General features: G+C 33.3%; 1 protein-coding gene across 1 annotated transcript; it reads left to right on the top strand.

Annotated features, from left to right (window-relative positions):
- Positions 1–684: 684 nt before the first annotated feature.
- On the top strand, positions 685–10,319 carry Rpt1 (26S proteasome regulatory subunit Rpt1). Its single transcript, XM_085953198.1, has 10 exons — positions 685–836; positions 979–1,016; positions 1,318–1,491; positions 2,232–2,371; positions 3,290–3,458; positions 3,571–3,703; positions 5,624–5,750; positions 5,835–5,931; positions 8,547–8,755; positions 10,116–10,319. The coding sequence occupies exons 1-10, from the start codon at positions 761–763 to the stop codon at positions 10,258–10,260; spliced, it is 1,308 nt and encodes a 435-aa protein (XP_085809324.1). The 5' UTR covers positions 685–760; the 3' UTR covers positions 10,261–10,319.
- Positions 10,320–10,519: the final 200 nt, after the last annotated feature.

The following is a 10,519-nucleotide window of genomic DNA, read 5'->3' as shown; positions in this document are numbered from 1 at the left end:
TTTATTGCCAATTTTCTTTGAGAAGCGACTATAGATGGCGAGAGTAGCTGTTTGACGAATCCCATGTACGTAAACTAGGGACACTTGTACCTTGTACGTCCCATCTTTTCACACTTATTATCAAATAACTTATTTTAATGAATTGTAGGATAATTTAACAACTTCTAATTATTTTTATTAACAACTATTACGTAAGGGAATATTTTTAGATGCTATGAATACCACACGAAGTAAATTGGAATAATTATAGATGCTGTAAGTTTGGCATAATGGTATAAAAACATAATGCAAGTGATCTGTGAAATATTTTTAATTCAACGTTTAAAGCCAAACAAAAGGTACAGTAAAACTATTCATACATTATCTAAATAATATCTATAATATGCTTTAACCACAAGATAATAATGTTATGTCATAATAAAATGTTAGGTAAATATATATTTTTAGTTTCCCTGCGAACTACCTACTTTCCGCATGGAAAGAAAAGAGAAGGTGTGTGTGTGTGTGAACATTAGGTTTTTTATCTATGGTGTTTACGAGGTTTTGCTTGGGTGAATATTATTTCTGTTGAGTTGGTACGTTGGAAGTATGGTTTATTTTTCATCGATTGGCAGTCTTTTCAACCATAGACTATAGATGAAATACAATTTGTAAATACTTCAGAGTGGTTCAGTAAAATTTGCCAGTAATCGATGAAACGGTGAAGTTGTCAAGTTTAACATTTTGTCTATTGTTTCTGAACGTAAACGTCTAACTAAAAATGCCTGATCACCTGGGAGATGACATGAGAAAAGTAAAAAATGAAGAAAAAGAACAACCCGAAAAAGAAATCAAATGTATGTACTGAAAACTATTACAAGATCTTTCTGATAATATAGTGATATACTGTATTTGGTTTTTGAGGACCTGTAGAAACATTGTATATTTAGGCAAATTATTTTGTATTCGTTTTCAATCTGACTATTTTATTGTTTTCAGCTCTCGATGAAGGAGATATCGCTCTTCTGAAGTCATATGTAAGTATTCACTACTGCTATCCTCGTTTTAACATAGCTTGGGAAAGTTCGCTTATAACCTTTATCCGATTTTTTTTTCCAATTGTATACATACTGCAATAAATTCCATAAACGATATAATTGAGTGGCCGTATCCCTTGAAAAATGCGCGCCCTGCCGTCCAGCTGCTTCCTATGTGCTTTGCACCTAAGAAAGATTATTCAAAATTAATCAGTGGTACAAACGTTTATCCTAAGCGTTAGCAGCCCAATTACTGGCAAAGTCAACTAATAGATATTTAAACTACCTTCTCTTACTTCAGGGGCAAGGCCAATACACAAAAAGTATCAAAGCTATTGAAGACGATATTCAGAGTGTGATCAAATCTGTCAACGAATTAACTGGAATCAAGGAATCAGATACTGGACTAGCTCCGCCCGCGCTTTGGGATCTGGCCGCTGACAAGCAGACTCTTCAAAATGAGCAACCGCTGCAGGTAAATTAATTATTAATATAATACAGTGCTACCCGATACAGGTAGGCTGTGGAGATTTGACGTCCCAATTGCATTCCGATGGTCCGAACCTGAAATCCAAATGCATTGTTACTCATTAACAATAATTCTATAATATTTTCCTAACGTGTCTAAAATATATTTGTAGTGGTACTGGTTTGCGTCAAAAAATGTGTGTCAGAGTTTGGCAAACATCACATTATTTTCCCAGTTCACCGAATGACTAAAAATCATCATTCTGCTTTCATAGTTTAGTGTGCACTATTTATGTCGGATATCCACAGCCTACCTCCATCCTTCACCGCTGATATAATATCACCCAGATATAAATATTTTATAACACACCTGACATTATTGTTCTGGCACAATCATCAGTGGCGTGACTTGCTAAGGGTAGCATAATATAAGTTAGTGTACACTGCATTTCAAACAGTATTTCATGAGGTAGAAGCACCGCATGCACGTGTTGAATAATTGTCTGCCGCTTCAATACTCAGCGCACTGCTGTACATTCTTGAAATACGTAGTCAAAGTTTGGACTAAAAATTAAAGGGAATCTTATGAACAACACTTGAGTAGATTGGTATCAAAGTCGGACAAGTCGCCACTAAATTCATGTTTTGATTGATTATAGTTACAGTAGTGCTACTTTTCAAAAAAAAAGTATCAAAAATATATCTTGCGATATAATAATAATCCAACAATAATAAAAATTGTTTCAGGTGGCCAGATGTACAAAAATCATCAATGCTGATTCTGACAATCCCAAGTACATTATCAATGTTAAGCAATTCGCAAAGTTTGTGGTCGATCTTGCAGACTCCGTCGCACCGACTGACATTGAAGAAGGAATGCGCGTCGGGTGAGAACTTCACTACTTAATTATTTGCACGTATAGTGTTCTTTGGCTGACTGAATCATTCTTTTTTAGACAATATCTTAAACCAAAATTGGCATTTTATTTACATTCAACAAATGAAAATATGCGGCATAGAGGTGTCAACGTTGTGGACCACAACTATGATATCCACCCATATTCAATAATGAGATCTAATATCTAAGTGAATTAAAAAAATTAAATATTTATATAGATGGTGTTCAATGTTATTACAATAATTATGTAGTAGGTATAAAAAATCAAAAGATTACTGCTTTCATTTCTTCGACTGAACCTTTCAATATTTTTAATAAACCAATTCTATATATTGAACATACATAACTTGAAAACAACCTCACTTAATACCTGCCAGATAAAAATAAATCTCTTTGCCTATAGCCAAACATTATTACGCAATTCGATAAGCATTTCATGAAGGAACTACCAGCTAAAATTATCGTAATTAAATAGTATGCCCGTAGCTTAATTGGTTAAAGCACATTGGTGCGATAGCAGTGCTTATACAGGTTCAAATGCTGTCGTTATTTGGTATTTTTTTCTAAAGAAATTTTTTCTGATAGGTATTATCTGAGGTGTTTTCAAGTTATATACTTTCAATATTTCATTTAACTTTAATAACCTATATTTGGTAAGATACTCTTATTTTGTTTTATTCATTACTTATTCACAAAAGTCGTCTATAATTCCGTCAATTTTTAGTGTTTCACTTGGGGTTACTTGCTAATATACCTTACCTACCGTGTTGCATTGAGATATCTAGGAATACAGGTGCTATCCTTGTAATAGTTTAAAAGAGAATATTTTCAACCACCAAAACATTTCAACGCTTTCCTTTTGTACTAATACTATACTTACTAATTTTTTATCATAAATATTTTTTAGGGTGGATCGCAATAAATACCAAATCCACATACCGCTGCCTCCTAAAATTGATCCCACAGTGACGATGATGCAAGTTGAAGATAAGCCAGATGTGACTTACAGCGATGTCGGTGGCTGCAAGGAACAAATTGAAAAACTCAGAGAAGTCGTTGAGACGCCTCTTCTTCATGTAATTATAGATTTGATTCATTGAATGTTTTAATTTCTGGTTAATACACATTGGGTGAGATTAATCGCTATATAAAGTGTGAAGTATATGCAGTTTTGATTTGCTTTTTCAGCCGGAGAAGTTTGTTAATTTGGGAATTGAGCCCCCGAAAGGTGTTCTTTTGTTTGGTCCTCCTGGCACTGGAAAAACTTTATGCGCGCGAGCTGTCGCCAACAGAACTGACGCTTGTTTCATTAGGGTAATAGGTAAGTCGCCGTTTATGTATTATTACAATATACTACTTATGTATATCGTATATTGAATGTTTTTTTATGGATTCATTTTATAATGAAATTTCTTTGCATTGGAGGAATTTTTCTTTGCCACGGTGGTGCAAATAAATTATATGATGAACCCTGTGTGAGGCTTAATGAATTTTTAGTTCCACAAACCACCATTGTGTAGTACGCACTACTGATCGACCATCACAAGTAGCTGTAATATTTTTATTGATATTTGAGTATTTTCGCAAATGTTGATTATTGATTTTTTTATTGTTTTTATTTAAAACTGAATAAACATAAGATTTTTAGAATGCGAAGCACTTTTGTATTAAAAAAATTACTACTACTACTTCACCATGTTCAATCCTTGGAGGATCATATGGGCCTCCTCAAAGTGGAGGTTGTATTAACAGATTTCGTTTTTACGAGAAAAGGATGTTAGCCACTTGCTCAAACTATTAGGTCCATACTTTTGACTCCAAACACAAATTGAAAAACAATACAATATATGTGTATTTGCCAGACCCAGGATTCGAACTCGGGACCCATGACAATATAAGCCAACGCTTAAGCCTCGGCCATCAAAATATTTTACATTGAAAAACCTTGGACAAATTAGGATTCGAACACACATCTTTCTTTCCCTTAATACGCAATAACTGAGAGGTTTTTAAATGCCCTCAGCAATGGGTACCGTCTTAATTTTGAACCATAGTAATAATCATTACTAAATTTGATTCATACAGAGTGTCTGTGTTTGGGTTATGAGTTAAGACACTCGCCTGGCAAGCGGAAGATGTCTGTTTGAATCTTATTCGGTTCAAGATTTTGTTACGTGGAACTATGTCATTGTATTTGGTAATACAATTATTTAGTTTTAGGCTCTGTGATTGGAGTTCATCTTAGTTCATACATTTCGATAGACTGGGCGGGGCTACGTGACATAAAGTCCATATGAAAAAAATTGAGAATTTGGAACATAATCCGACCTTTATTTACGTCAAGACAGATGGCGCGCTGTGGTATATTTTTAAAACCTTTGCAGATTGTTTTGTAATTATCTGTGTAATACATTCCTACACATACGGCATCTCTCGTTGGCAAAATAAATTATTTTATAGAATATATAATCAAGTGATTATATAAATAAGTCAATATGCAATTAAAAAATATTTTTCTTAAGAAGGTAGGCTTCAAATAATGGCCTAGTATGGAGTCTTCGCCACTGACATATACAATGATGCAACAGCCAGTGTAAAGCTTCATAGGCCTACTTGCAGGTTCCTTATTAGCAAGTCCAACAAGGTGACAAGTCTCACCCAAATTATTCACCGCTACTCTGGAAGATCTATTCAGACGACTTGACTGTGAGAACAGTGGAATCGCAATTAACAGCGAATACCTCAGTTACCTCCGTTATGCAGATGACATTGTTGTCAAGAAAAATCCTAAATTTACAGGTAGCGCAACGTGGCATAGAGAGATAATGGAAAGAAACCAATGGATTAGGAAGCAGACAAGACTACGTGATTTGGTAGAGATCACCGAAAGGGACTCCCTAAAACCTGGATAAATGAACTTATAAAGTTTGTTAGATGTACATGGCAGTGAATAACTAGGGACAGAGAGGAGTGGAGGGAGTGGATTGACCTCGGCTGATAATGATGATTCCATTGTGTGTTTAAAAATCATTGAGATTTTGGGCAAACTAAAACAGTATTTTCAATTTATTATCATGCAAATTTTTGATGGATTCTTTTGTGGTATTTTCATATTGTCAGTTCCTCATTTTGCCAGTTGAAAGCACAAATGTCCATCCATATCTATACGAAATTGCGGTGTGGTTGTTTATATACACTAAATATTAACAGTCAGCATTTCATTCTAATATTATATTTGTAGGTTCGGAGTTGGTACAGAAATATGTTGGGGAGGGTGCGAGGATGGTGAGAGAACTGTTTGAGATGGCTCGCAGCAAGAAAGCCTGTTTAATTTTCTTTGATGAAATTGATGCCATTGGAGGGGCCAGGTAAATACTTTGTTACAGTAAAAATGAATATTCGTGAGTTGATATGATCCCGATGCGTAATAAAACTTTTTTGTGGTTTTTCAGGTTTGATGATGGAGCAGGAGGCGATAACGAAGTACAGAGGACTATGTTGGAACTCATCAATCAATTGGATGGTTTTGATCCCCGCGGAAATATCAAGGTTCCCTTCTCTTGTATTTTCAACATTCTCAATATTACATCTTTTTTAGATTGAAGTAAACTTACTGTTATTATTGGTTTCTGGGTTATAACATGAGTATGCCTCATTATCGTAACTGTGTAATGTGACAGTTCGCACCGTGAGTGTAAAACCAACGTATGTGCAAATTACATAGTTTGGAGATATAAGGGTTTGAAGTTTTCATTTGGCCAGGAAAAATAGAGTTTCTAAAATAAAACCATAATATTTGGAGTATGTATACATTATTACATGTTCTTTTATTAATTTAATTTTTTTTCATATAAATCCATCAAAATTACAAGTTTTAGCAGTTGCTATGGTTTTACACTTTCATGACGCATAGAAAATGTTGATATTTCGCAGTTACGTGAATTGCAGTAAGATTTTTATTGGGAACTTTGGTAATACCATTATACTATAATATATTATATTATCATTAAATAAATCAAGAATGATATTTACCTACAATATTTTGATATTGTAAGCTTACTAACTATAATTTATTAAAATAGTTGCATACAATTTAAAACCAAAATAAAAATAGCAAATTACAATAATTGTAATGTTTTTATAATTAATTTTATCGACGTCAATTATTATCTGACTCTGTATTTAAATGTCTAGATGAAAGTTTGTTATAAAAATTGTGGTGTATTTCTGGTATCACTTTTGATGAACATAGGGAAATCAAGTCATTTAATTTTACTTCGGAGATCTGAGGTGGTTTTATAAATGCTTTGTGTAGTTGAGGTTGTACTGATTGACGTCCGCCCTGACGTTTTCTAATATTTATTACATCAATCACTTCTTTTTCATACTTATTTTTATAGAACAGGCAATAAGGATTGCTTTTCCTCACTTCAATAACGCGAATGTCTACCCAACTAACCTTTTCACTATTTTCGTTGAGTTGAAAATTATTGCCCATTTCATTTGCTAACTTGTGAAAATCAAAAATCTCGTCAGTGCCAATTTCCAGTGAATCACTGGAATCCACTGTATTGGTATATAAATTGGACCTGACTTCAAGACTCTTTTTTTTTGATTCTCTATGCAAGAGTGTATAGAGTCGCCCTCGTTCTGGGTGTGTCCTACGACCAAAAAGTTTTGTGTGATTTTTGGGATATTAAAATTCTGGACGGCGTATAAATACATTGCTATAATAAATTTATTTTTATTCTGTCCGGCACAATTGTCCAAATAAAAAATGACTTCTTTCCCAATTCATTGGTCTTCCAAAAATTTTAAAACACAAAAACCAATTTCATTGGCCCCTTTGTTTGTGGTCCCTTCATGCTAAACAAAACAGTAACCATTTTTATTATTAATGTCGGAAGATGGTGAAATTATAGGTTGAAGGCTTTCTTTTATAATATAGCACTGATATCTGGGCATTTGGTGTTGATAATACGGCCTGCAGATCATAGAAACATACTATTTTATTGCTGGCTACTGCCTCTTCAACGTCTTTCACCTTCTGTGTTCTCGATAATTGTTTATTTTTTGATGAATGTCATATTTTTCATAACAATAATAATATTAAGGTTAGTTTTGTATATCATTTTAGTATAATATGTATCACAATGTCTTCCCTTTTTAGAAGTTTTTCAGCTTTTAAAGCTAACTCCACCATCATTCTACTCCTTAAACTCATATTTGATAAAAACAAAATACACTGCACTATATTACTTGAACCAAAGGAAACAATAATGTGTTGTAGAACACGTCTGGATGCGTTATCAAAGTCTGAACACTGAATCATTTCAATAATTGCCTGCTATCACAATAATAAAAACAATGCCACATTGCATACACCAAAAGAATGCGTCTGATGCTCGGGTTTCACAATTAGTCATAGATAATGTAAAACCGAATCATGTGCAGATACTACGGTTTTACATTAACAATGGAAGTAAATCTTTGTATTGTAAAACCCAAATATCTGTCTTTTCTAATGAAAATTTTTAAGTTTGCAGTAACTTCACTTTTACATTATCAAGTTCATGACTTTTGCAATTGTTTTGCATTTAAATCTCGAAATTGAAAAATTTGCACTTGCTATGGTTTTACACTCACGGTGCGAGTTGTTCACGAGGATAGATTTACAAGTTAATTAAAAAATCTATTACCTACCTACCGTGATAAAAGAAAATTAATTATCACAACAATAAATTACGTTTAATGACAAATAATGTTTAATAATGCAGTGTTTACTTCATAATTTTCAATAATTCCAGTTATAAAGCCAATTAATAACACATTGATCGAATGGCCACCTTAATCGTTACACGCTGGGCGCGTCTTTAGCGTCCAATGTATTAAATGAGTTTTTTTTTTTTATCTATTCCTGAAAAATGCAACAAACATAAATTAATATTAATACTAACGAAATTTAAACATAAATTAATTTTAAAAAATTTAACATCTAGTAGGTATTTAATAGTTTTCATTTGTCCCGGATATTTGATTTCCGCAAACCTCTATTATATTTTATTTTCTGATTGTTTTAACAATAGTTTTGCTTGACAAACGAGTTTAAAAAAAAAAAGGCCATAGTAATAGATTCAATACTAATGTATGTATATTTTTAATAGGTGTTGATGGCGACCAATCGGCCAGATACCCTGGATCCTGCTTTAATGCGTCCAGGTCGTTTGGATCGTAAAGTAGAGTTTGGTCTTCCGGACTTGGAAGGCCGCACCCATATCTTCAAAATCCACGCTCGTTCCATGAGTGTTGAGCGTGATATTCGTTTTGATTTACTGGCCAGACTTTGTCCAAACAGCACTGGTGCTGAGATAAGGTGTGTATTAAATCTATCTTTCTTGCATATTGTCATTATTTTCCTATGTAATGTTATATTGTTCACATGTTACAATGAAGATTTTTTTATCCATCATTTTACCGTATCGGACTAGTGTCTGAAGGTCTTGGTTTCAAATCCAAATTGTTTCAATAATTTTATACTTACATTGACCAAACTATAATTCATAAGATTTTCTTGAATATAGAATAATAGTTCAAAAATTATTAGCAATTATTGCAAGTAGGTACTGTCCAACAGGATCTTCTTGGCTATGTGTTAAAACTGTGAACTAACAAGCTCCTCCCATTTTTAACAGCACTCCAATTGAAGCGCCTTTCGATTAGCGACGAGTTGTCCACGTGTTAAAACTGTGAACTAACAAGCTCCTCCCACTTTTAACCGCACTAGTGACTTCCGGTTATTGCCTAGATCTTCTTGCCGGACAGTACATATGTTACAACTAAAATTTGGAGAGGACCTCATCTAAAAATCAAACTAAATAGACCCAAAATCACAGATTTAGATTTACGGAGGATAAACCTCATGCATAGTTATTAGTAAGTTTCCCCATGATTAGTGATGTACAGATTGCTTAATTGGTAACGCACATTGACTGGAAACCGATGGATGCAGGTTCATGTTTCACTCAGTACAAATTATTTTTTCTAATAGGTATGTTTCTGAGGTGTTCTAAATTATGTATTGACATTGACACTACATATATTCACATAAATGTTATCTAAAAATGCAGTCACAATATAGCAGTGGCGAAGGATGGAGATAGGCTGTTAAGATCCGACATAAATAGTGCAAACTAAACTTTGTGCCCAATGACCCAATTGACCAAATGTGGACTTCGCTTTTTGGAATTAGACACCTCAAATATCTAAAATTGTTCATGATTTAATAGGACAATAATTACAATTTGTAAGATTTAAGAATGCTTATCTGTGAATTTAATCCCAACAACTATGTTAATTGAGGTATTGAACTCCGTATTGTGTTCAGTATTGAATAAAAAAATAATATGTGCAGACATCAAAAATAAATTTGTAATCATGTCAATAACATCTTAATTAATTATAAAGCTGGTTGTCCTTCCAATGGCGGAATTTGAAAATTTCAATTAACATGGTTGGTAAAATTAATAATCTTCATGACACATTGGTAGCTTTAAGGACAAAATAATTCCTCCGAAAAGTGAATGACGTGAGTTATAACCACACTCGGCTTAAATTATGGAAAAAATATATTGACATGTATTTTTTTCTATTCATTAATTTCTAGAAACCAGTAATAATGTTCATCCTTTTTAGGTCCAAGTTTAGTTGAAAGATTTGTTTTTTTTTTTAAATAGGTCTGTGTGCACGGAAGCTGGAATGTTTGCGATCCGAGCGAGAAGAAAGGTGGCGACGGAAAAAGACTTCCTGGAAGCCGTCAACAAAGTCATCAAGTCATACGCTAAATTCTCAGCCACCCCCAGATACATGACTTATAATTAAAATGCTTTAGAATCTTTTTGTAATACCTTATCTGTGAAATTATACATCTTTCAATAATATTTTGACCATTTTAATTTGAGAAGAATTAATTGTTTCAAATATTTATTATGTAATAATGAATCCATATTTTAGATAATAATGTAGAGAAATTATTTGTTGCCAATAGTGTTCGGGGGATGTGGCAACCGCAGAATTATAATACATAATTTTTCGACAAATTTATAATATGGTTTATGTATTGCTCACTTTTGTTTGCTGA

Source organism: Rhyacophila brunnea, unplaced genomic scaffold (genome assembly GCF_057557595.1).
Source record: "Rhyacophila brunnea isolate RB1 unplaced genomic scaffold, BYU_Rbru_1.0 scaffold_3, whole genome shotgun sequence".
In the NCBI taxonomy this organism is placed as follows: Eukaryota; Metazoa; Arthropoda; class Insecta; order Trichoptera; family Rhyacophilidae; genus Rhyacophila; species Rhyacophila brunnea.
This window is presented reverse-complemented; position numbering and strand designations above follow the sequence as displayed.